The following is a 27,643-nucleotide window of genomic DNA, read 5'->3' on the forward strand; positions in this document are numbered from 1 at the left end:
GCATTTTTGCAGGAAGGTGGGTGGGAGGAGGAGTATTCTAGGTAGCTTTAGATATTTAGCAGTTATTAGGTATTCATATTATTAAGTATTCTATTGTTGAACTCTCCAATCCCAAAAGTTGATGGCTCAGCTGTGTACTCTTCAGCAACAACCCATATCAAGTTTACATTTCATTGAGCTACTTTGGAAAAAAGCAAGTCATTTGCTTTAAGTGTCAGCTGTGGCTCAGTGGCAGCATGCTGAGTCAGAAACTAACGTCCAAAGAAATTGTTATCACCCAAACAGTCGTTGGTACCTGGACCTCATTCCTGAAACAGCAGTGGAGATAGAAATTTAGATTGTCCAAAGCAAAAGGTCATGGGTTCAAGGCCAATGACTTGAAAACAATCAATGCTTCAAAACCATTGTAGCTTTGAGGAAATGCAGCATTGTCAGAAGTGTTATCTTTCGGATGAGATCTTAAATGGTGCCTTGAATGTACAAGTCCCCATGATAATCTCTGAAGAACACAAGATGACTTCTCTCTGCGTGCCAGTCAATATTTCACCAACAATGATCTGGTTATCACTTTATTGTTTGTGAATCAGGTTGTTAAAGGCATTTATAGCAGATGGCTCTGATGAAATATATCACATAGTGTTGCAGGTGTAGGGCTTGCTATAAATTATGGCTTGAAGAACTGCAGTACTGCATTATTATTAATTTTTTGCCATTGACCATGAAAAACATCCAAGACTCCATTCTATGCTGTGAGCTGTCAGCTAAGACTTTAATTGCCATGTTACAACTGGTCTGTGTTCTTGTCTAAGAAAAGAGGATAAAATCAACTGGAACACCGAACTCCAAGTTCAGCAATCCTCTTTATATAAACAAAGAACATGGGTGAACACAAAAAAAAACACATTCAGTTGAGATATTCCTTCTGCTTCCATGACCTGTCCACAGTCAGGATTCACACATGTGTAAGGCAGAAAGAGTGGCTGGCAAAAGTCATATCTGAACAAAAATTTTTTTCAAAAGTGGGGAGGTTAGACATTTACATTATTGAAGGTGGTGGCAATCTGAGCGAACTATAAACCGCAAATTTCTCCATATACTTACACCAGAAATATCCACATTGTTCCGGAACCAGGTGACTGTAGGAGTTGGGGTGGCCTGGGTGCTACAGTGCAAAAATCCTGGTTTCCCCTCTTCTAACTGGCTGTCTTTTGGCTTAACCACCCACTCTGGAATAGCTGCAAGTCGAAGAATTAAAAGAACAAATTTCCATTACACTGTAAGTTAGACATCATCATTGTCTTGGTTTAAAATATTAAAAAAAGTAAATAAAGCACTCAGCTGTTAGACTTTGATGAGCTGTGATTTGATCGAGTAAGGGAATGCACCAGCAAGAGTTGCACTGCGCCACAAAGAACTGTTACTCCCCTTCTCCAATCAGACTCACGTAATTTTCAATACTACTAGCAAAATGTCTCTTATCCTTCTCTTCTGCAAACAGAGGATCCCTGCTCTGTCTAATTCATACACATTACTGAAGTTCTTCAACCATACATGTCAAATCTTTTCTGCACTTGCTCCAATGCCTTCAGAGCCTTCCAAAACATGTGAACATAACACTCCATTTGAGGCTGAATCATCATTTTATAAAGGTTCACCACAACATCCAGCCTTTTGTATTCTCTGGCTCTATTTATAATGCAGAGAATCCTCATCACTATTTTCTCAGTCTGTCCTCTCATCTTAACTGTTTTGTACACATACTCAACACGCCAACCTCATATCTCTCTGCACCCTCTCTGAATTGCATCCCCAATGTTGTATTGCCTTTGATGATTGTTTCCACCAAAAGGAATCAATTCACACTTCATGAAATCTCAATGGTGGAATTGACAGCAAAATGCCTATTCTGTAACAGTAGAAGCAGAATGGCAGTTCATATTGAGAATTTTAGATCCACCTTGCCTGAAAATGCTTCAATATTTATGCAAAAATAATGAGAATCATGCCAGCTTTTTTAACTTTCAAATTTTTCCAATGTCATACAATATCCACTTTCAGAAGAAGCCAAAAGCGAGCATTCATGAGCTGCTGTAACTGAACCAAAGACAGCAGGAAGACTCCAGTTTCCATTTGTCCATTAGGAAACAAAAGACTGCACTGCAAATTTACGAGTGGGCAATAAAGTGACACCCACATTGCATGAACAAACTCAAAATCTTAAAACCACTGATTAAGACAGTCCCAAAATAATTAAAAGGGATCAACTAGATACTACTACATTTTCTCCTGGTGTGCAGAATTACTTAAGCGTTACGATCCAAAAAAGGCCATCTGGCCCATTGTGCCTGCACTGGCCCACCAAGTGAGCATCACACTAATCCCATTGACTTACCATTCCTCATACCCTTGCACATTGCCGCTAGTCAAATGATCATCCAATGTCTTCTTGGATGCCTTAGTTGAATCTACCTCCATATTTCGGAGGAGCATATGCCAAGCCCAAACCACTCCTTGTATATTTTTTCCTCACTCCACAACTGTCACTTTTGCAAATCACTTTAAATCTACACTCTCTTGGTCTTAATCCTTTTAAAAGTGAGAACATTTCTCCTGATCTACTCTATCCAGCTTTTCAAGATTTTAAAAATTTCAATCAGATTCCCACCAAGCCTTTGTCTCTCGAAGGACAGCAGCCCCAACCTCCCCACTCCATCCTCATTATTGAACTTTCTCAGCAACGGAACCATTCTTGTAAACCTCTTTTGCATTTTCTCCAATGGCTTTACATCCTTCCTATATTCATAGTCATACAGCACAGAAGAAGCATTTTGCCTCATTGAATCTGCGCCAACCTATTTACACTAGACCCACTTTCCAGCACTTGGCCTATACCCTTGAATAATATTACATTTCAAATGCTCATCCAAGCAATTTCTAAAGTTTGTGATGTTTCTCGCCTCTCATGCCCACCCAGGCAGTGCATTCCAAACTTCCACCACCTTCTGGGTGAATTTTGTTTTCTCAAATCCCCTCTAAACCTCTTGCCTTCCACCTTGAAATTATGTCCTGTGGTCACTGACCCTTCAATTAAGGGGAAAATCTGCTTTCTATCCATCCTATGTCCCTCATGATCTTACTCACCTCAATCAGATCCCTCTCAGCCTTCTCTGCTCTGAAGAAAACAATCCAAGCCTATATAGCCTTCTTCATAGACAAAATGCTCGACCATAGGCAATATCCTGGTGAATTTCATCTGTACCCCTTCCAATGCAATCACAATCTTCCAATACTGCAGAGATGGCACACATTACTCCAGACGTGGTCTAACCAACTTCTTGTACAATTCCAACTTAACCGCCCTGCCTATATAATCTATGCCACAACTGAGCAAAATAAGTATACCTTACACCTTCTTAACTACCCTATTAACCTTTCACGCTGTCTTCAGGGATTTGTGGACAAGCATCCCAAGATCCTTATGTTTCTCTGACCTTCCTAGTGTCCTGCCATTTGACTACTCCCTTCTCTTGTTACTTCTTCTGAAGTGCATCACCTCTCACATTTCAGGGTCAAATTTCATCTGCCCATCTGATGAACCCTTTTATATCTTCCTCACTATTAATCACCCAGCCAAACATCGTGTCATCAGCAAACTAACTTTTCATCCCAGCCTTCAGTCACAAAAACAGCCTTTTACCGTTACCTACTGTCTTGTCCCATTAAGCTAATTTTAGATCTATCATGCCAAATTAACTTGAATTCCACGTGCTTTTACATTCTTTATTAGTCTCCATGTGGCACCTTGTAAAAGGCATTGCTAAAATCCATATAAACGACATTAACTGCACCACTTTCATCAACACACCTGATCATCTCTTTGAGAAATTCAATAGACAAGACCTCCATCTGAAAGCTATGTTGACAATCGCTGACCAAACCTTGCTTCTCCAAGTGGGGATTTATTTTCCCCTTCAGAATTTTCTCCAGTAGTTTCCCTACCAGTAATCGGCGCTCACTGGGCTATAATCTGCTGGTTTATCTCTACCACCCTCCTTGAAAAGTGGAACCACATTAGCTGTCCTCAGTGTTCTGGCACCTCACTTGTGCTAGGTTTGCTAGGTTCTTTGAAGTGGTAACAAGCAGGAAAGATAAATGGGAAGCAGTGGAATATATTTAGATTTCCAGAAGGCACTTGCGTTGCGAAGTTGGCGTAGTACTTGTGGATTGGAAGACAGGACATTAGAATTTGTTTGTAAAATGATGTGGGGGGGGGCGCATGGTCCATTTACAAGATTTTTTTTGGGTTTGGAGAGATTAAAAAATATCTGCAGGCAGCAGATGCACAGACAGTTACTGAAATTGAAACTTTGCACCAAAAGGCTATACTGTTAGCAGGCAAAGCAGCATTTTTATCAAGACAACAGGTTTTTGAATTTAGCCAATTAAATGAAACTAGGTCCTAAATACCAAAACCCAATTAAATCTACGTCTGATGGTTTTGACAACCTCGGACCAATCCTATTTTAAGAAATTAGTAGGTCATCAAGGGTATATAAAAAAAAGAGGGCATTTGAAGATTGGTGCGAGAGCAAACTGCCATCTGTTAAGAGAACAGCTCTCAACAACCATCAGCTCGAATCTAAGCTCCCAAAGTAAGCACCATCTAAATAAAGGTAAAACAGCACTCTTAGTTAATATTCCTGACACAAGAAAGCATTCCTGACTGGAGGACAGCAGAGAAGGCAAAAAACATTCCAGAAGACTTATTCTGGCTGTGATTTCAAGAAACTGAATATTAAGTCGTTTTTTAATTAATTTGTTTTATAAGTGGGACTTGGAACAGCATACCATTAGAATTTTTTTTATTTGCGAAGTTAATAGTTAAGAGGGAATTTTTTGGTTTGTTAGTAGTTCTGTTAATTTGTTCACTCTAAGAATTGATAAAATAAAATTGTTACTTGTTGGTTATAGAGTGACTGTCAGGAGTTCGTTTCATTTAACCTCTCCTTTATAACAGATTGGGGGGGGGGCGGGGTGTGTGAGAGGCAGGTTATACCACTTTCGTACTTCCTTTAACAGATTACGAGGCGAGGTGAGGCAAGCTTCTCTGGGGGTGGGGATCATCTCTGCTTCATACCATTTGATAAGGTACCGCACATTAGACTAGTTAAGTGCCCATGGTGCTGAGGATAGTAAAAACCGAAAGGACTGCAGATGCTGTAAATCAGGAACAAAAACAGAAGTTGCTGGAAAAGCTCAGTGGGTCTGGCAGCATCTGTGAAAAAAAAATCAGAGATAACGTTCCGGGTCCGGTGACCTTACCTCAGAACTGAGCCATTAACTGAACGGTTATGAACTTTATTTTTCTCCTTATTTATGACTGCCATTAATTTCAGCACTGTGGTATGGCGACTTATAAAACTTTTGAGCACAGTTTTTTGTGAATTGCTATATTGCTATGATAATAATTTGCTTTTTTATTCTATTCTACTAGCACGGAGAGAGGATTAGTTAACAAACAGAAGACAGGGATTGGGATAAGAGGGACATTTTTAGGATGGGAACCTGCAACTAGTAAAGTGCCACCGGGACTAGTGCTGGGGTCACAATATATGTTTACAATAGAAAACAAGATTGCAGATGACAAAAATAGGTGGGAAACGGTGAGGATGACAAAGAGTCTGCAAAAGGTTAAATAAGTGGGGAAAAATGTTGGCAGCTGGAATAAAATGTGAGAAAATATGAGGGTATGCACTTTGGCAGAAGAAAAGAAAAATACCAAGATCTAGATCATTAATTTGCGCCAGGAAAAACAAGGATCCAAATACCAATCCCTGAGGAACTCCATTACAAGTTTTCCTCCAACATGGATAACATCCATTCTCCTTAATGTGTTTTTATTCCCCTATTCTCCATTACTCTACCACTCAGCCAATTTTGTATTTGCTTTGCAATGGTGTCTTTACTCTGTCAAGTGCCTTACAGTTCTCATGACTCTAGACAAAAATGACTGCTTGTGGTACCTTTGGCCTATCACAGCTAAGCCAAGTTCAGCTGTTACCAAACAGCATAGATATATATTGCTACAGGATGGCTTTGAATTGCTTTCAGTCATGGAAATCAACTGATCTTTTCTCTCGACCACAAGTATCAACTAATGCCCCCACTTCTGTCTTGCCTGAAAACACAAATCATTTATATGCATTACAAGTTTCTACTGGTTCAGTTGATAATATCCTTGACTGACTCAAAGTTGTAATAAAGGCTAGCATTCCATTAGTGTTCCTAATAGCTTGCTGAACCAACTTTTTTGCCCTCAGGTGACTTACTGGCAAGGACACGCAAGGTCCACTTGTACCTCCAAACTTTCCAACATCTTACTGTTTAAGAAGCAATCTGCACATCTGTTCTTCCTACCTTACTGCCTCACATTTTTCCACATTATATTCTATCTGCCATGTTCCGGCCCATTCATTAAACGTATACAAATCTTCCTCATAACATACATTCCCACTTAGTTTAGTACCATCCACAAGTTTGGAAATATTACTTTTGGTCCCCAACTCCAAATCATTGATAGTTATTGTGAACAGCTGGGATTCAAGTACTGATACTTGCGGTACCCCAGAGTCTCACTCTGCCAACATAAGGATGATCCATTTAATCCTACACGTGGTTTTCTGTCTGTTAGCCAATCTTAATCCATGCCAATCCATTACCTCCTCTCTCACATTCTTTCATTTTTCTAACCAGACTCCTCTGGGAGACTTTATCAAAAGTGGTCTGAAAACCTAAGGCTACAATGTCTATTTGTTCTCCGTAAACAAATTGTGTTAGTAACATCGTCAAAATGTTAAAACAAGTTCATCAAACATGGTTTCAGAGATAGGAGGAACAACAGATGCTACAGAATCTGAGATAACAAGGTGCAGAGCTAGATGAACACAGCAGGCCAAGCAGCACCAGAGGAGCAGGAAAGCTGACGTTTCGGGCCTAGACCCTTCTTCAGAAATGGGAGAAGGGAAGGGGATTCTGAAATAAATAGGGAGAGAGGGGGAGGTGGATAGAAGATGGATTAATGAGAAGATAGGTGGAGAGGAGACAGCCAGGTCAAAGAGGCGGGGTTGGAGCCAGTAAAGGTGAGTGTAGGTGGGGAGTTAGGGAGGAGATAGGTCAGTCCAGGGAAGACGGACTGGTCAAGGGGGCAGGATGAGGCTGGTAGGTAGGAGATGGGGGTGAGGCTTGAGTTGGGAGGAGGGGATAGGTGGGAGGAAGGACAGGTTAGGGAGGCAGGGACAAGCTGGGCTGGTTTTGGGAGGGGAGATTTTGAAGCTTGTGAAGTCCATATTGATACCATTGGGCTGCAGGGTTCCCAAGCGAAATATGAGGTGCTGTTCCTGCAACCTTCGGGTGGCATCGTTGTGGCACTGCAGGAGGCCCAGGATGGACATGTCGTCTGAGGAATGGGAGGGGGAGTTGAAATGGTTCGCGACTGGGAGGTGCAGTTGTTTGTTGCAAACCGAGCGTAGGTGTTCCACAAAGCAGTCCCCAAGCCTCCGCCACATCGGGAGCAGTGGATACAGTACACCACATTAGCAGATGTGCAAGTGAACATCTGCTTGACGTGGAAGGTCTTCTTAGGGCCTGGAATGGGGGTGAGGTGTAAGGGCAGATATAGCACTTCCTGCGGTTGCAGAGAAAAGTGCCGGGTGTGGTGGGACTTGTGGGGACTGTGAAGCAGATGAGGGAGTCACGGAGAGAGTGATCCCTCTGGAAACCAGAGAAGGGTGGGGAGGGAAAAATATCTTTGGTAGTGGGGTCAGATTGCAGATGGCGGAAGTGCCAGAGGATGATGCGTTGGATTCGGAGGTTGGTGGGGTGGTACACGAGGACAAGGGGGATCCTGTTCTGGTTGTTATTGCGGGAAGGGGGTGTGAGGGATGAGTTGCGGGAAACGTGGAGACGCGGTCGAGGGTGTTTTTGACCACTGAGGAGGGTAAGTTGCGGTCCTTGCGGACATCTGGGATGTCCGGGAGTGGAATGCCTCATCCCGGGAGCAGATGCGGCGGAGGCGAAGGAATTGGGAATCAGGGATGGCATTTTTGCAGGAAGGCGGGTGGGAGGTGGTGTATTCTAGGTAGCTCTGGGAGTCGGTAGGCTTGAAATGGATATCGGTTTCCAGGTAGTTGCCAGAGATGGAAACAGAGGCCCAGGAAGGAGAGAGGGGTATCAGAGATGGTCCAGGTGAACTTAAGGTTGGGGTGGAAGGTGTTGGTGAAGTGGATGAACTTGGAATACTTAGAACCTAGAATACACCTCCTCCCAAATACCTTCCTGCAAAAATGCCATCCCCTATTCCCAAATCCTTCGCCTCTGCCGCATCTGCTCCCGGGATGAGGCATTCCGCTTCCGGACATCCCAGATGTCCTCACTTTTCAAGGACCACAACATACCCCCCGACAGTGGTCGAAAACCCCCACGACCGCATCTCCCGCATCTCATCCCTCACACCCCCTCCCCGCAATAACAACCAAAACAGAATCCCCCTCATCCTCACGTACCACCCCACCAACCTCCGGATCCAATGCATCATCCACCGGCACTTCCGCCATCTGCAATCTGACCCCACTACCAAAGACATTATTCCCTCCCCACCCCTCTCACCATGACTCCCTCGTCCGCTCCACAGGCCCCACCAGCCCCACCACACCCGGCACTTTTCCCTGAAACCTCAGGGAGCGCTACACCTGCCCCTACACCTCCCCCCTCACCCCCATCCCAGGCCCCAAGAAGACCTTCCACGTCAAACAGATGTTCATCTGCACATCTGCTAACGTGGTATGCTGTATCCGCTGTTCCCGATGTGGCCTCCTCTACATCGGGGAAACCAAGCGTAGGCTTGGGGACTGCTTTGTGGAACACCTGCGCTCGGTTCGCAACAAACAACTGCACCTCCCAGTTGCGAACCATTTCAACTCCCCCTCCCACTCCCACTCCTCAGGCGACATGTCCATCCTGGGCCTCCTGCAGTGCCACAACGATGCCACCCGAAGGTTGCAGGAACAGCACCTCATATTCCGCTTGGGAATCCTGCAGCCCAATGGTATCAATATGGACTTCACAAGCTTCAAAATCTCCCCTCCCCCGACCACATCCTAAAACCAGCCCAGCTTGTCCCTGCCTCCCTAACCTGTCCTTCCTCCCATCTATCCCCTCCTCCCAACTCAAGCCTCACCCCCATCTCCTACCTACCAGCCTCATCCCGCCCCCTTGACCAGTCCGTCCTCCCTGGACTGACCTATCCCCTCCCTAACTCCCCACCTACACTCACCTTTACTGGCTCCAACCCCGCCTCTTTGACCTGGCTGTCTCCTCTCCACCTATCTTCTCATTTAACCATCTTCTATCCGCCTCCCCCTCTCTCCCCATTTATTTCAGAATCCCCTTCCCCTCCCCCATTTCTGAAGAAGGGTCTAGACCCGAAACGTCAGCTTTCCTGCTCCTCTGGTGCTGCTTGGCCTGCTGTGTTCATCCAGTTCTACACCTGGTTATCTCATCAAACATGGCTTCCCATTCACAAATCTATGCTGACTATGCCCAATCAGATCATCTTCAGGTATCTGTTTCTCACATCATTGAAAATAGATTCTAGCATTTTCCTGACTGTTGATACAAGGCTAAGAGGTCTGAAGTTCCTAGCTTTCTCTCTTGCTCCCATCTTAAATAATGGGGTGACATAAACTACGTTTGAACCTATTCCACAATTTATACAATTTGGGAGGTTAATCAGCAATGCATCAACTAACTCTTTCACTATCTCCTTCAAAATTGTGGGATGTTGACCATCGGGTTTTGCAGATCAGTTAAGTCTCAGCCTCATTAGCATCAACAAGAATATTGTGCTAAAGAAATTAATCATAGAATTCTTACAGTGTGGAAGCAGGCCATTCGGCCCATCAAACCCACACCAACCCCTCTGAAGAGCATCCTACCCAGACCCATCCCCTACCCTATCCCTGTAACGCTGCATTTCCCATGATCAAACAACCTAGCCTACCCAACCCTGGACATTAACTGAAGCACCCCCAGAGATAACTTTCACAGACACAGGGAGAACGTGCAAACTCCACACAGACAGTCACCCAAGGGTGGAATCAAACCTGGGTCCGTGGTAGTGTGAGGCAGCAGTGCCAACTGCTGAGCCACCATGCCACCCATAGTTCTTTAGCTGATGTCCTTCAATTCCTTATCTTCCCTAGCCACTTCGATACATCTAGTTCTAGGAGATTTCTTATGTCTTCCTCAGCAAAACAAAAACAGAAATAAAGACTTCTTTGCCATTTCTTTATTTCCTACTATAAAATCACAAGACTTTGCCTGTGATGGACACACATTTGTTTTAGCTAAACATCTTTTTATGTTACTATAGAAGGTTTTACAGTCTGTTTTACTGTTTCTTGCTGGATTGCATTCACATTCTACCGTCCCTTACCTTATGAGTTTCTTGGTTCCGCTTTGTTACGTATTATAAAATCTGCTAACTTTATAGGCCTTTTCTTCTCGTCATACAATCCTAAACTTACTTTGTTAGCCATGGGCTTTGAGATTTTGCACCTTGGGAGAATGCATAGTTGCTGCAAACCATGTAATATCTCTATAAAGACTATCTATTGCCTACGTACGGTCATGGCTTTTACCATATTTTCCTAATCTACCATGGCTAATTTGAGCCTCATGCCTTCATAAATTCTGCAACTCTTTCACTTGCAAACAATGCAAAATTCTATCCTATTATGATCACTCATCTCTTAAGATTCTTTTATAATAAGATTGTTAGGTAGTCCTTTTTTAAGTACACAATACTAGTTTTTTTTCCCAAAAATCCTAAATGGTGAGTTGCATCAATTCTTGATTGAATTTTAGATGGAATAGTAAACAGAGGTCACAATCTGTAGAGAAGGGTTGAAGAGTGAGCTGCACTACAACATACGATCACATCTATGATTCCCACAATCTGTTCTCAACACCAGCTGAACTGACTGAGGAGTGGACTGAATGCTAGCTGCATTTTTAACCAGCTAAAAGGGGTGCCAATGAACATGCCAGTACCCAACTACCATGATGAGCCTACAATAAGAATTTGTGTAGAACATATACACATGAAAACACAGTTTCTACAGACCTCTGGCCAGTAGCGACCTTCCAACCAAAGTCTCATGAAACAATATAACTTTTTAACAAATTCAAGTTAATGGAACATAGTGTACACAAATTGGCTGCATCTTTGCATTGCAACAATGACTACAAATCAAACTAATTGATGAAGTGCTCTGATGAAGAGTCACCAGACTCAAAACATTAACCCTGCTTTCTCCCCACAGATACTGCTGTTTATGAAATTAATTTCTTGGCTGTCAATGCTTTCTTCAGGATATGAAATGTACATACAAATCAAATTGTTCCTTACTTGCCACAGTGACACTCAGCTCCCTGGTCTTCTCTCCAGCTTTATTTCTAGCACGGCAGATATAAATTCCAGAATCCTCTTCTGCTGTGTCATTGAAGATCAGCTCATTTCCTGCTTGGTAGACACGCCCTTCAGTTGGAACTTGTGTACCATCCCTATACCATGTCACAACTGGAGGGGGCAGCCCTCTGGGTGGTGCACATTTAACATGCTGAGTAGTATTTTCAATGAAAATCTTTGGACTGAACATCTGGATATTGTCGATTTCTAAATTAAAAGAAAGATGGTTTCAGAAGCAGCTCAATAAATTCTAGGCACTTTTTAAGTCTAGCTTTCCCTGCATCCTTATGGTTGGCTTCATGTTAATAGTCATAGAAACCTACTTTTCAAAACAAGACTGTTGATACCTCAAAAATCTTTCAGTAACTCAACATCCATTTGCTTTTTATAGCGAATAAATTACAGCACCAATATTTCCAGCTCTATTTCTATTTGTTCAAAACAACCCTTTGCTCTTTTCATTAATTGTAATGAGTTTCATTTGGATGAAGGAGCTTCTAAAATTGGTGTTTTAAGAATTACGTTTCTTTTTCATTCTGAGTAAAGAAAGACTCCCACGTTAATACAAAAATCACTTTCAAACAAAGACAACAACAAAAACTTGCAGATAAACATGCATTCTACAAGTCCGAAGGAAGCTAAACATGGATTTTTTCGGCATCTGTATAAATAGTAAGACTCAAGTAATTCCAGTTGGTTTTACCTTGAAGGTTCCCCTTGCTTTGTAAAATGTACTGGATTAAGACAAGAAAACAAGATTAGTATCCAAGATTCCTTAATAAATGGCCTGCTTCCTTTACTAATTCTACAAATAACCAGTACCACAAATTATTTCAATTTCTCTCAGCTGTACAATATAAACATGGAGTACTATTGCAAATGGTTCACTAATGTCCTTTTGAGAACACCTGTCCTAATAATTCCAGTGCCATACCAACATGAAACATCCTCAGCTGAATGGGTAAGCAATGGCCTGGTGGCATTATCGCTAGACGATTAATCCAGAAACTCAGCTAAATGTTCTGGTGATCTGGGTTTGAAATCCACCACAGCAATAAAAATATCTGCGATTAAGAATTTACTGATGACTGTGAAGCTGATTGTTTGAAAAACCCATCTGGTTCACTAATGTCTGTCAGAGAAGGAAATCGTCCATCCTCACCTTGTGCAACCTACATGTGACTTCAGAGACATAGCAATGTGATTGCCTAGGACGCCACTCAGTTGGATCAAATTGCTGCAAATTTAAACAAAGGAAATGAAACCAGACAACCACCTGCATTGACTTAGGTACCGGCAAAAACAGCCCTGTTGAGCCTATCAACATTTCAGACACTACTGTCACCATCCTCGAATATATCCTGCCCCACCAGCAAGACAAACCTAGCACAGGTAGTGACACAGTAGTATACAGTTGGGATGGAGCTGCCCTGAGAGTTCTCAGCATTACAGTCTCGTGGACAAGAAAAACTCCTGCTGATTACCACGAACTGAGATCCCTCAACTATGAGCAACACTTGGGGGAAGCAGAGAGTTTGCAAGGGCACAGAATGTAGCTGGGGGATTTCAACATGCACCACCAAGAGAGCAACACTTCTGATCGAGCTGGAAAGGTTTGAAAGCTGCCAGACTCAGTATGCAACAGGTGAAGAGGGAACAAACAAGGAGGGCAAAAACATACTTGAACTCATCCTACCAATCTGCCTGCTGCAGATGCATCCATCCATGACAACATCAATAAGAGTAACCAACACACAGTCCTTGTGGAGAAAAAAATTCAGTCTTCACATTGAGAATACCTTACATTGTGTTGTGAAGCGTGATCACTGTGCTAAGTGGGTCAGATTTAATTTGGATAAATGCAAGGTATTGCATTTAGGTGAAACAAACATGGGCAGGACTTTTACAATTAAAAGTAGGGCCGTGGGTAGTGTTGTAGAACAGAGACACCTGTTATAGAGGTTATACAGGTTACCTGTTATTCAGGTAACTAATTCTTTGAAGTTTGCATCAAATGTAGACAGGGTGGTTAAAAAGGCATTTAGCACGTTTGCCTTCATTGCTCAGACTTTTCAGCATAGGAGTTGGGTTGTTATATTGAGGTTATACAGGACATTAGTGAGGCCTCGTTTAGAGTACTGTGTTTAGTTCTAGTTGCCCTGTTATAGGAAGAATATTATCAAGCTGGAGAGTGTTCAGAAAAGATTTACCAGGATGTCGCCTGGAATGAAGGGTCTGAGTTATAAGGAGAGACTGGATAGGCTGAGACTTTTTCACTGGAGCACAAGAGGTCGAGGGGTGACGTCTATAAAATCATGAGGTGTATAGATAAGGTGAATGGTAGGTGACTTTTTCCTAGGGTCGGAGATTTCAAGACCAGGGGGCATATCTGTAAAGGTGAGAGGAGAAAGATTTTAAAATGACATGAGGGGGTAACTTTTTTTTTTTAAACAGAGTGGTTCATGTGTGGAATGAACTTCCAGAGGAAGCTGTGGATGCAGACACAGTTACAATGTTTAAAAGGAATTTAGATATGTGCATGAATAAGAAATGTTTGGAGGGATACGAGCCAAGCGGAGGTGGGACTAGTTTAGTTTGGGATTATGGTCAGCATGGATTCATTGGACTGAAAAGTCTGTTTCCATGCTTTGAGATTATGACTCTATAACTCAAGACTAGGCATTGACAGGCACTGTGGCATTTCAACAGCAACAGAATCACACTGCAACACAATTTGCAAACTCATAGCTCGGCATATCTTCACTCTACTGTTACCATCAAGCCCGGGGATCAATCATGGGTCAATGAACAGTGCAGGAGGGCATGCCAAGAGCAGCACCAGTCAAACTAAAAACAATGTGTTGACCTAGTGAAGCTACGAAACAGGACTACTTGCATGTCAAACAGCATAAGAAGCAAGTGACAGACAGAGCTAAACAATTCCACAACCAATTTGTCAGATCTAAGCTCTGCAGTTCTGCCACATCCAGTCGTGAATAGTGGTGGACAATTAAATAACTCACTGGAGGAGGCAGCCCAACAAATATTTCCATTCTCAATAATGCAAGAGCCCAGCATGTCAGTGGAAAAGGGAAGGTTGAATCACTTGCAACAATCTTCAGTCAGAAATGCTGAGTTGGTCATTCATCTTGGCTTTCTCCAGACTCCAGCATTACAGATGCTAGTCTTACAGCAAATTCGATTCACTCCACATATGTCAAGAAACAGTCGGAGGCACTGGATACTGCCAAAGCAATGAGCACTGACAACAATCCTGCAATAACTATGAAGACTTGTGATCCAGAACTTGCCACACCTCTAGCCAAGCTGTTCTGGCACAGCTGACATCTACCTGACAATGTGCAAAATTGCCCTGGTTCATCCTATACATAAAAAAGCAAGACAAATCCAACACAGCCAATTAATGCTGGATAAGACTACTCTCAATCATCAGTAAAGTGATGATAGCACTGTTGATGACATATTCCAAGCAGCAGATGCTTAACAACATAGAGCTCACTGACGCCCAGTTGGAGTTCTGCCAGGGCCATTCAGCTCTTGACCTCATTACAACCTTGGTTGAAACATGGACAAAAACAGTGAAATTCCAGAGACGAGGCGAGTGACAAATCCATATTTGACCAAGCGCAGCAGCAAGGAACACGAACAAAACTGGAATCAATGGGAATCAGGGAGAGTTGCTCAGGGTAATGTCCTAGGCCCAACCATCTTCAGCTGCTTCATCAATTAATTTCACTCCATCATACGTCAGAAGTGTGATGAAATACTTCCCACTTGCCTGGATGAGTGTAGCTTCATCAACACTTTGGAAGACTGACATCATCCAGAACATGCAGCGCACTTGATTGGCACCATGTCCACAAACTTTCACTCCCTCCATCACTGACACTCAATAGCAGCAGTGTGTACTATCTACAAGATGCACTGTAGATATTCAACAAATATCCTTAGACAGCACCTTCCAAACTCATGACCACTTCCATCCAGAAGGACAGGGCAGCAGACACATGAGAATACCACCACCTGCAAGTGCCCTTCCAAGTTACTCACCATCCTGACTTGGAAATATATTGCTGTGCTTCAATGTCACTGAATCAAAATCCTGGAATTCCCTCCCTAACAGCATTGTGGATCTACCTATAACACATGGATTACAGTGGTTCAAGAAAGCAGCTCACCACCACGGGCAACTGGTGTTGGGCAATAAAAGTTGTCCCAGCCTGAGAGATCCAGATCACACAATAGAATAAAATAAACTTCCCTCTCAAATGACATCCTAGACCACACAGTTGTAACAATTCTCTAGGAGGCGAATAAAGAATAAAACAGGATGGATCACAGCTGTGGGAGAAACATTGCATCAGAAAACAAAAATGAGAGTGTCCAGCAGATTATAGTATTCATGGCTGAGGCTCTTATGGTGCAGTGGTAGCATCCCTACCTCTGAACTGGAAGGCCAAGGTGTGAGCTAACATCGCTGAACAGGCTGATTTGAAAATGTCTAATCTCAGAACCCTGGGTTGCTGACTACACAAACACACTCCTGTATCAGTGGAAAATCTAAGTTGGTGTGCACTTGTGGTGCAGTGGTAGCGTCCCTTCCTCTGAGCTAGAAGGGCTGTGTCCTTGTCCCACCTGCAGGTCATGACCATCTCCAAAGTCTCATTACCTCCCCACAATATTCAACGCAAATCTCCAAAAACCTGAGTCAAAAACATATGGGTGGCACCGTGGCTGGCACTGCTCTTTCACAGCACCAGGGACACAGGCTGGATTCCAAACTTGGGCGACAATGTGGAGTTTGCAGATTCTCCCCATGTCTGTGTGGGTTTCTGCTGGGTGCTCTGGTTTCCTCCAAAGATGTGTAGATCTGGTGGATTGGCCATGCTAAATTGCCCAATGTGTCCAGGGATGTGCAGGCTAGATGAATTAGCCATGGGAAATGTAAGGTTACAGGGATAGGATAGAGGGGTGGGTCAGTGTGGATTCAATGGGCCAAATGGCTGACTTCCACTTCTCAGGCATTCTGTGATTCTACTGTATATCTATTTCAGCAACAGAAACAAAACACGGCTCCTCAACAACATCAGAGGCAAGATACTGTGGCAAGTGGCTCAACTGATCTTCATCCAACCACAGTCTTTTCATCAGTTGGAAGGCACAAGATTGGATTCCTTACAACTGACTGTATAGCAACAGCTAAACAACACCCAAAAAACCTCAAAACTGTCAGAGACCACATCTTTTGATTTTTGAATTGTGGACTGAAAATGAGGAAAATGGACAGATTTTAGAAGGGGAGAATGTAAAAGAAGTTGGTTGCAATGTACAAACAAGTAAAGCTAACTGATGACTATTAGACAATGTTACTTTTTAGGGATAGTGAGTTTGTAAAACTGATACTCTTGTGAATTCAACGGAGCTCAGCATAGTGACAAACCCCCGATTTGTCTGTCTGTAGCTTAACATCAATCCTGTGAGCGAAATGCAAACATAGGCAAGGAAAAACCACCAGAAGCTGGAGGAGAGGAAGAGGTACACGCAAGTGGTACGGGTGCCAGGGTCACAGATGTTACTCAGTGGCTGCAGAAAATTCTGAAGGTCAAAGATCATGTTGGTACCAGTGATAATAGATTCATACAGTGCAGAAAAGGCCCTTCAAGTCTGCACAGAAATAACTACCATCAATGACGCACTCATCCCAATTTCCAGCACCCTGTCCCATATCCTTGAATGTAATGATATTTGAAGTGCTCATCCAAATATTTTTTAAAGGTTGTAAAAGGTTTCCAGCCTCCACCAGGCAGTGCATTCCAGATTCTCACCACCTGAGTGAAAAGTTCCCCAAAACCCCCTCTGAATCTCCTGCCCTTTACCCTAAAACTATCCTTTCCTGTGACCAACCCGTCAACCAAGCAGAACAGCTGCTCTCTATTCACCCTGTCCATACCCCTCAATCTTACATACCTCAATTGTGTCAACCCTCAGTCTTCTCTGCTCTAAAGAAAACAATCTAAGCCTATCTAGTCTCTCCTTACAGCTTAATTTCTCCATCCCAGGCAACATCCTGGTGAACCTCCTCTGTAACCCCCCCAGTGCTATCACATCCTTCCTGTAGTGATGTGACCATGCTGCACAGTCATCATCAGCAGTCCCTCGTAGATGAGGACGGCTGAGGACGGCTGTCTTACTCTCCCAGGGTGAGCCCACAGGTGGCTGTACAGACTGATACAGCTCCCGCAGGCTCTGTTTCACTTGGGGCAGGTGGTGGTCACGGGAAGGGGTGGGTGGGGCATTGGTGTGGCAGCACGTTCCTTTCACTGTTTTCGCCTGGCTTTCATTTCTCACCGACGGCAAGTTTCAAAGTGTTCGACTACTTCTCAGACGATCCTTCTCCACTTTGGATGATCTTGGGCCAGTGATTCCCAGGTGTCTGTGGGAATGCAGAACTTCGCCAGTGACGCCTTGAGAAGCACTGAAGTGCTTCCTCTGTCCACGTGGAGCCCACCTGCCATTTCGAAGCTGGGAGTACAGCACCTTATTGTGGAGTCTCGTGTCAGTCATGCTGTCCATCATGCCCAGCCCATCGTAGCTAATCAAGGGTGGTCAGTGCCTCGATGCTTGGGATGTTGGCCTGATTGAGAATACTGGCGTTGTTGCATTTTTCTTCCCAGCGGATTCACAGGATCTTGCGCAGGCAGCGTTGGTGGTACTGCTCCAGTACCTTGAAGTGTCTGCTGTAGACAGTCCATGTCTCAGAGCCATATAGGAGGGTGGGAATCATCACAGCTCTATAAACCACGATTTTGGTGTTGGATCTGATGTTGTTGCTCTCAAACATCCTTTTCCTCAGGCGGCTAAAGGCTGTGCTAGCACGCTGGAGGTGATGCTGGATCTCTTCATCAAAGTACTGCACATAGTACTCCAGTTGTGGCTGACCAACCATGTGTACAACTTGTTCTTATACCCTGTGCCATGAATGATGACAGCAAGTGTCCCATATGCCTTCTTAACTATCCTATACACATGCTCTGCCGACTTCAGGGATATGTGAATAATTACCCCAAGATCCCTCTGTTCCACTAAGCTATCCAGTGTCCTGCCATTTATTAAATACTCCCTCATCTTGTTTCTTCTTCCAAAGTGCGTCACCTCACATTTATCACAGTTAAATATCATCTGTCACTATCTTCCCATCTGGCCAACCCATCTATATCTTCCTGTAACCTATAACCATCTTCTTCGCTATTAATCACTCTTCCACTCTTGGTGTCATCTATGAATTTACTTAACATTTTCCCCACCATTTTCTTTTGTGTATAATAAATAATAAGGGTCCCAGTACTGATCTCAGAGGTCTGCACACTAACAAAATTAATTAGAGGGAACATGGGTCCTAGTCTTTTTTGTCCCCCGTCTTCAATCAAGAACACAGGTACACAATACTTGTTCAAAGTCTCTACCATTCCCAGGCACATCCGATGCTTCCTTTAGTTATTCTTATGGGAACTTGAGCTGCCTGTTTTCACATTTCTTTTTAGTTTACACCCATATTCCAAGTTCCTCATCTTTATTAGATTTTTAAGCATCCTTTGCGACATTCCAAAATTTTCCAAATTTCTGACCTACTATGAATCTTCACGGTATTGGACACCTTTTCTTTCAATTTGACACTATTCACAAAGATCCTTTCATTCGGCCTTTACACCATTTTCCCCTACTCTGACCTTACTTGTCGGTGCATTCGTTGGTATAACTTATCCCTTACTCTGTCACATGCTGGCCATTATTACTTGTATTCCTACACTGCACGATTGCCTTGCCTTTTCTGTTTAACATTTTACATGTCACCACACAAGAGCATCCCATTACTACTATGTTTCAAATCCTCTTCACTGCTCCATGTATTTGATTCATAAGGATCCTGAACAGAACCAACTGCATAGCCTGACTAAAAAGAGGAGCATATGTCCTTTTATGCAACAGTTAAATTGCGATAAGTTTTAAAGCAGCAGAAACTGGTCACGTGACCCATTGACACTCACTTGGTTCCTCACTACAGCAGTCAAACACTAATACTGTATTGTTCTTAATCCTCCTCTATTTAAATAGTTGATTGAAACTTCCCCAAAAGATGCAGTTAACTTCTATTCAGTTATGTCCAGAAGACCCTTCCTCCAACAAATTACTATAGACAGAGGAGTAGCAAGGATGAACAAGAAAGTGAGCAGTTGGTTCTTTTGAGTATTATTTTATCTGTACCACCGTCTTCACAGTCCAACTTGAACAAAGTGGTTAAAATTTAAATATTTACAGTATATTTCATTCTTACCTGCCATTCGCAGTGCAGCTTCCAGCACAACGGGCTTCCCTCTTGGACCCCGACCAATACATTTATACACACCAAAGCTGCGAGATTTCACATTGGTAAGTAGTAGAGAGCCGTTAGCAAATATAGTAGTCCTGAGGAGGAGAATATTCAGGTTAACTATAGCTTTGCATTCCCTACAATTGGTATTTTTGCAGTTTCCATGCCCTGAAGCTTCAGTACGCTAAGATGTGGCCCCATCAACAGTTCTGGTCAGTTGTGAGAGCACTTTCACTTTGGAATCGCGTAGATCTTGAACCTTGTAAGGGTTGGAGCATTAAAGGCCAAGGCTGACACTCGTGTAATACTGAGGATAGATTGTGCTGTTAACAGTGCTCTACTTCAGAGGAGACTAACTGGTCACAGTTTGCCTGCTTGAGCAGATATAAGATCTTATTTTGAAGATGGGAATCATCAATGCAGGTATTTTTATTCCTCAATCAACAAGATTATCTGATCGTCATCATATGGCTGTGTCTGGGAGTTTGCCAAGTCCAAGTTGACTGCTGCATTTCCTGCAACAGCGTGAGCAGTAAAACAGTTAAAAAATTATGCCTGTGGTTGAGGTACTTCGAGTTTCCAATGATCATAAAGTGATATGTAAATGCATGCTTTTCTTTCTTTGCTTTCTAGATATACATTATGCTTCACGGTGAAGTCAAATAGTGAATGTTAGCAATCTAGTCTACAGCATCCTTTTCCCTCATCCAACATTCAAATTACTGCACTTAGTCTGAATCACTAACAGCAATCAAAAGCAAGAATTTTGGGTACTTTTTCTCCACTTGCTTACAAAGTATTAAGCCCCATTTGTTGCCCAAGCAGAAGTAAAATACATGACAAAGTGGAGGCTTTCTAGATTTTTATCATTCATTCAATGGCATTACCATCACTGAACACCCCTCGATCAACATCCTAGGGTTACCACTGACGAAACACTCGACTTTACAGCCACAAACATTTTTGACTACAAGAGCAGGTCAGAAGCTAGGAACTGTGCCGTAACTGCATCTCAGATTTCCCAAAACCTTAAAATTAATAATATTAATTACCTCACAGTAAAGACATTCGTAGTTTGCAGTGTTCACTATATGATTAAATCTCTCAGTTTGAGGACGGGAACAATGGTTCGAATACAAAGACTTTAAACTTTAATAAGGGCTTTATGATTGCTTTAAAGAGAGTTTAAAGGGAGTGAACTGGGAGTTGTAGGATGATTTGCCTAATTTCTGTTTTAGGGAAAATGCTGGAATCTGTTAAAGAAATTATAGCAGGGCACTTTGAAAATCTTAAAAAGTTTTATGGAAGAAAAATTGGGTTTGAATAATTTGAAGTTTGTTTAAAAGGAAGCAATAAGCAATATTGATAAAGGGATCTGGTGTATGTACTTAGATAACCAGAAGACATTTAATGAAGTGCCACATTAAAGGTTACTATGCAGAAAAAAAGCTCATGGTGTAGAGGACAATATATCAGCACAGACAGAGGATAGATTAGCTGATAGAAAGCATAGGGTGGGCATAAATGAGTCATTTTAAAGTTGATGATGTGTGATGAGCGTGTGCCAATATTGTTTATAATCCATTGCTACAACAGAAGCTGGAGGAGAGCACCTTCACTTTAGTTTCAGCACTCCACAGATCACCACATGAACATACTTGTTCCGGCTACCAAGATGATCTGTTATTAGCTATCTTTCTGACATCAGGATTTAAACAGATCTATCAACCAGATTTCTTACTAAACACCATGAAGAGAGTTTATCATCAAACAAAACTTACCAGCATTGCTTAAAAAAAGGAGTCATTTTCTCAAAGCTTTCCACCTTGCACTCAATCAGGACAATTTGCAAGAATACCAAGAGGGGGCAACATGTTTGAAATGGATATTCGAAAGAGCTCTCTTTCTTCAATATACTAGTTAAGAAATCAGCTGGGGAAGTAGGCAATGCTTCTTGGGACCCAAGTGAAAAGGATGCTGTTTTCACAGGAAATAATTCTCTGCAACCACATCATGAATGGCCAAAGGTGCATGCCCTACATTGTCCCGATAGATGTCTACAAAATCGGTAAATAAGGTTGTTAAGTCTTTTCCTTCTTCAGTTTCTTAAAATGAAAGTATGTTGTCCAACCTCCTTAACAGTTCAGTGCTAGCTAACCAGCTGTAGGGGGTTTGGTTTGGGAATTGCTTTGTTCTCCTTCTATCCAATTCTCATTGTCCCTTCCTTATTAGCTGACATAATATTTGCTTTTCCTGTTCCAGATATTGAAAATGTTACAACAAATTGGTGACAATTTCTTTTCCCAGCAATCAAGGTTGACAATTAGATAAAATACTTGACCAATTCTTTTGGCTACCCTTTATAAATCACTGAACCATGCTTTCGATAGTTCAGCTTATAAAGGCAACTGAACTAACACTTCATATCAATTTTGTTGTTTGGTTTGGACACGCTTCCTGACTCACCACTTTATGTACGCTTGCGACGCTCCAAGTTGTTCCTGAGCTATTTTACAGGATCCTGTGTGTCAGTTCAGAAACAAAGATGTGTAGCTTAACATGGATGACTCATTCTTCAGTCCTAAAAAGTCATCTTTGACTAATTTCAGAGGTCCCCTTACCTCAAGGCCATCTACTAAATACACTAGGTGAAGTCCATATGGCGAACAAATGAAACTCCAGTCCTTGGAAATCATGAAAATACTACAGACAGTAATGACAGTATGGCCTGATCGCCATTCTGAGGGTTTGATGGTATCTCTAAAGCTCAATTTGTCTGTTGGTGGTATGCTGAGAACTTCAACTGTATTATACCATGGCTATTTGCATCTTCCAGAAAAGTATTAGAAATAAAATTGGAACCTTGGGATCTCCACTGGTAAACCATTACTAGTAAAGAACTCCACTAAATTCTTTACCACTACCTTAGCATAAAAGTACTGCCTCTGGGAAATGAGTAGCCATGTCCATCATGAGACCATAAGACATAGGAGCAGAAGTAAGCCATTCTGTCCATCAAGTATGCTCAGCCATTCAATGATATTGCTGATCTGACAATCCTCAGTTCCATTTGCCCACCTATTCCCCGTAACTCTTGATACCCTAACTGATTAAAAGTCCATCTACTGCAGCCATGAAAAAAAAACAAACCAGGCTTTACTGGCCTCTGCATGAAATTATTCCACAGATCCCCCACTACCCTCAAAGAAAGCCCTCTTCTTCTCTATCCTGACAGTGTGACCCCTTACTCTAAGATTATGCTCTTTGGTACTAGATAATGTTCTTTGGTACGAGAGAAAACAACCTCCCAACACCCACCATGTCAAATCTCCGTAAGAATTTTGAGAGTTTCAATAATCTTGCCTGGGTGTAGGCCTAACCTACCCAACCTCTGCTTAGAAGACAAAACCCTCTATATTCTGATCAACCTAGTGAATCTTGTCTGGACTGCCTCCAATTCCAGAATATTGTTCCTTCAATAAGAGAACCAAAACTGTTCATACTAGTTGTGGCGTCTAACTAGTGTCTTGTATAATTTTAGTCAGCTTTGCCTAATTTATACTCTATTCCCTTTCAAATAAAGGCCAACTGTCCATTTGCCTTCCATGAGGGCTTCAAAATACCCCTCTGCTGCAGCTTTCTGCAGTCACTCAATTTAAATAATACTCAGATCTTCTATTCTGAAGAAGTGCATAACCTCACATTTTCCCACATAATGTTGCATCTGTCAAGTTATTGTCCACTTATCTAACCTCTCTATATCCCTCTGTAGGACTGTATCATTGTCACTGCATGACTTCCCACTTGTTTTTGTCAACCATAAACCTGAGGATTGTACATTCCCTTTCTTCATCCAAGTCATGAATGTAATTGTAATTACTTATTGTAAATAATTGTGGCCTAAGGCATTGACCCCTGTGACACTCCATTGGTTACAGGTTGTCATCCCAACATCCTTATCCCAACTTGGCCTTCTACTTGTTGATCAATCCTCTATCCATGCTACTATACTATAGCAAACACCATGAGCTCTTACTATCTACCTTACTGAACATCTTTTGAAAATTCGAATATATTTCATCTCCAGTTTCCCTTTTATCTATCCTGCTCATTACCTCAAAGAACTGAAATAAATTTGTCGGGCATCATTTCCCTTTCATGAAAGGTGTTACACTGGCAGCTTTGCAATCATCCAGGGATTTTCCAGAATCTAAGGATTCTTGGAAGATTACAATCAATGCATACTATATCATAGTGAGGACGTATTAGTGTACTGCTTTTGTTTTCAGTAATGAATTCACATAATCCACCAACACCAATACTCCCTCAAAGCTGCATGGCTGCGCACACAAAGGGTCTGCATGAGGGATGTCGATGCCATTCACAGCACTGACTTCTGGGTTTCAGACATTGCTGTCAGGCAATGTGAGTGGGAACAGTGACCAACACCTTACTCAATAGTTCCTTAAAACTAACATGTTGAATTAAAGTTGCGGCTTTGATTACAACCTGTGCACGTGTGGCATTCTTTTATGAAACTGCACCATATCCTCGTGAAGACCTGGCCAGTTAAAACATTGACTTGTAATGTGCTTATATCTTCCAGATTTAAACACAGACTGCCTTTGGAATTTTATGGGCTATTCTTAATACGACTTGGCAATAAGTGGGCAGTACCCAACTGGTGAATACCCATCGGCAAGTCCTCATCAAAAACTGGTTTTTATTATCAAAAGCACTGGCTTCAACTTCAGTTTGAGTTGATTTTCTTTTATTCATTGATTGAATAAGGGCATCACTGGCTGAGCCAGCATTTATTGCCCAGCCTTAGTTGATCATGAGAAAGTGGTGGTGAGTTGCCTTCTTGAACCACTGCCATGCATTTGGCAGAGGTAGACTCAAAATGTGATTAGGGAGGGAGTTCCATGATCATGACCCAGCGGCACTGAAGAAAGGGTGATATGTTTCCAAGTCAGGATGCTCAGTGGCTTGGAGAGGAACTTCGAGGTGACGGTGTTCCCGTGTTTCTGCCATCCTTGTTCTTCCAAATGGCAGTAGTTATGGGTTTGGAAGGTGCTGTCAAAGTAACCTTGGTTAATTGGGCTACTTTATTTAATACTTGATCTGCTTGCAGAACCTCAAACAAAGACATTTAAAACGTCCTTTGAATTATACAAATGCCAAACGTTTCAGATAACCAAATATCAGCCAGTGGTGCCAAATTGCCCTCTGATGACAAATTTTATTCAGCTGTCATTTCAGTTACTACACACGAAGGAAAACTTTCTGTAACCTTTTCGTGTAACTGTTCTCTCCCATCGAATTCACTTGGCATTTCCAAGACTGGAGAAGCTACAACTTTTGTCCGCATCAAATTATTCCCTTGTCAACTATGCCTACAGAGAAACTATAGTTTCTGTATAGTTATTGTACCAGACATTAGGTCATATCCTAGGTGTGCTTGATACAAGGGTATGGGTAAATACCCAACTACTAACACCATTTACTAAAATGTTGCTATTTGTGTCAATCTGTGTAAAAATCATGCTTTCTTCTGGCAAAGTGCTCACCAAAAATGACCTCTTCTAAAGAAGCTACTCCTGAAGAATCCACAAAACTTGAAACAAACTCCTTTTTTACACCAAACTTCAAAATGCATATCCTCCAAGCAATATTAAATATAAGGCACACTTATTGCACTAGATCATTGCCTTGGCTGAAGAGACCAAATGCACTGTTGCTAAACTTACGGACGATACAAAGATAAGTTAGATTGTAAATTGTCGAGAGGACATCAGTGGTCCACAGGGGGATGTGTATAAACAGGTTAAGCAAGTAAGCAAAAATTATCCAGATGAGCAAATATGGGAAAATGTGAACCTGTCCACTTTGACAGGAACAGAAAAGCAGTGCATCATTTAAACAGAGAGAGATCACAGACCTCTGAGGCACAAAGGGTGTCCTGGTGCTCAAACTGCAATAAGTTATTCTGCAGATACAGCAAGTGATTAGGAAGGCAAATTGAATGTCATTACATTTAGGGGCAGGGAGAAAGGAAACAAGTGAAAGAAAAAGACAAAATACATTATGCTCACTGATGTTAAATGTGTTCTCTAGTGGAATATGCATTTAGCACCACAAACCGTCATCAATAATATATGTCCTGATAATTTTATCCTTACTATTTTAATTACTGCTCGTTGATATCAAGAACTCAGGAACAAAAACCTTTACCGTGAGGAATTATGGATAATGGAATCATCAAATAACCATTCCTGTATTGGGGGAGGTGTAGCTGTAAACTGACAGTGAAAAACGGCATCTTCTTTTTTGTTGACAATCTGTTCCTTAGGTCGGATTACAGGTTGTGGAAAGCTGGCATCTATAAAATACAGTCATAGATAAAAGTCAGATTACATTACATAAAACAAAATAACTTGGTTGTTTGAGATAACAAGGTCTAGAGCTGGATGAACACAGCAGGCCAAGCAGCATCAGAGGAGCAGGAAGGCTGATGTTGGTTGTTTGCTACAGTTTCATTTATATGGATCACAGAGAAAAAGGTAGCATTCTTCGGAGTTAGTACGTGGGTATATTACCTTAAATGAAAGCCTTACAAGTTGCAAGAATTAAAAAGGTGGGCAATGTCTAAATAAGAGTATGTATAAAAGGGCATAAGTCAACAGAGATTTTGAGATGCAGGTAAACATATCATTACAGATTTGCTCATGGTCGAGGGTATGGTAATAGACAGCAACGGGATTGTGGTGATACAGTACTAATGCCCCTAGACTAGCAATCCAGAAGACCAGACCAATTTTCTGGAGTGGAACTTGAATTTTATTAATCAAACTGAATTGAAAGCTAGTCTCTACTAGTGTCATGCATGCAACTACTTTCGATTGTCGTAAAATCCCATCTGCTTCATTTAAAAAAACTCAAACAATTAATAGAAAGCAGAACTTTAAGAATGGGAGATTCAGAATACAAACACTCTCACAGTTATACAGATAATAAATCAGACTCCACTCATGTATTTAGTTTTGGGAATAACTTGGCAAATAAATACCAGTTTTGACTAGAGCCCAGCAATGACTTACTAGAATTATAAATGGGGTTAACAGATTTAACTATGAGCAAAATCTGGTAAAATAGGATTAGATGAGATCCATCCAAGTGATGCTCTCACTTCCAGTACACAAAAATAGCAGAGTGACATCAAATGGAGTTTTGCAGATTTGAAAGACCGCAAATTTCAAGCATCACTTTAACACAAGGTCAGCAAAGACACAGATTCATAGCGCAGAAAAGGCTGCAACCCACTGAGTCTACACCAACATAACTACCACAAAAGGTGCACTAATCCCAATTTCCTGCTCTTGTCCCATACCCTTGAATGATATTTCAAGTGCTCGTCCAAATATTTTACCCTCTCTTGATTGACCCCTCAACCAAAGGGAACAACTGCTCTCTATTCACCCTGTGCGTACCCGTCATAATCTTATACATTTCAATCATGTCCCCCCTCAGTCCTCTTTAGTCTAAAGAAAATAATCCAAGCCTATCTCGTCTCTCCTTACGGCTCAATTTCTCCATCCCAGGCAACATCCTGGTGAGCGTCCTCTGTAACCTCTCTAGTGCTATTACATCCTTCCTGTAGTGATGTGACCAGAACTGGACACAGTACTCCAATTGTGGCCTGATCAACCATGTGTATAACTCCTTGT

At 42.1% G+C, this 27,643-nt stretch overlaps 1 protein-coding gene across 2 annotated transcripts in view; it reads right to left on the reverse strand.

The window, feature by feature from the left end:
* LOC109914051 (inactive tyrosine-protein kinase 7-like) overlaps positions 1–27,643 on the reverse strand; it is a 208,010-nt gene that overhangs the window by 62,036 nt on the left and 118,331 nt on the right. For both annotated transcript variants that reach the window (XR_007262104.1, XM_048596950.1), the window contains exons 5-8: positions 26,151–26,298; positions 19,881–20,011; positions 11,468–11,734; positions 1,102–1,235 (exon numbers count right to left, since the gene is read on the reverse strand). Coding sequence is in view for 1 of the 2 variants with exons in the window: in XM_048596950.1 (XP_048452907.1) it covers positions 1,102–1,235; positions 11,468–11,734; positions 19,881–20,011; positions 26,151–26,298 (680 nt within the window). In the remaining variant the exon portion in view is untranslated. The remainder of the gene's footprint in view (positions 1–1,101; positions 1,236–11,467; positions 11,735–19,880; positions 20,012–26,150; positions 26,299–27,643) is intronic.

This window comes from Rhincodon typus, chromosome 5 (assembly GCF_021869965.1).
Source record: "Rhincodon typus isolate 14 chromosome 5, sRhiTyp1.1, whole genome shotgun sequence".
Lineage (NCBI taxonomy): Eukaryota > Metazoa > Chordata > Chondrichthyes > Orectolobiformes > Rhincodontidae > Rhincodon > Rhincodon typus.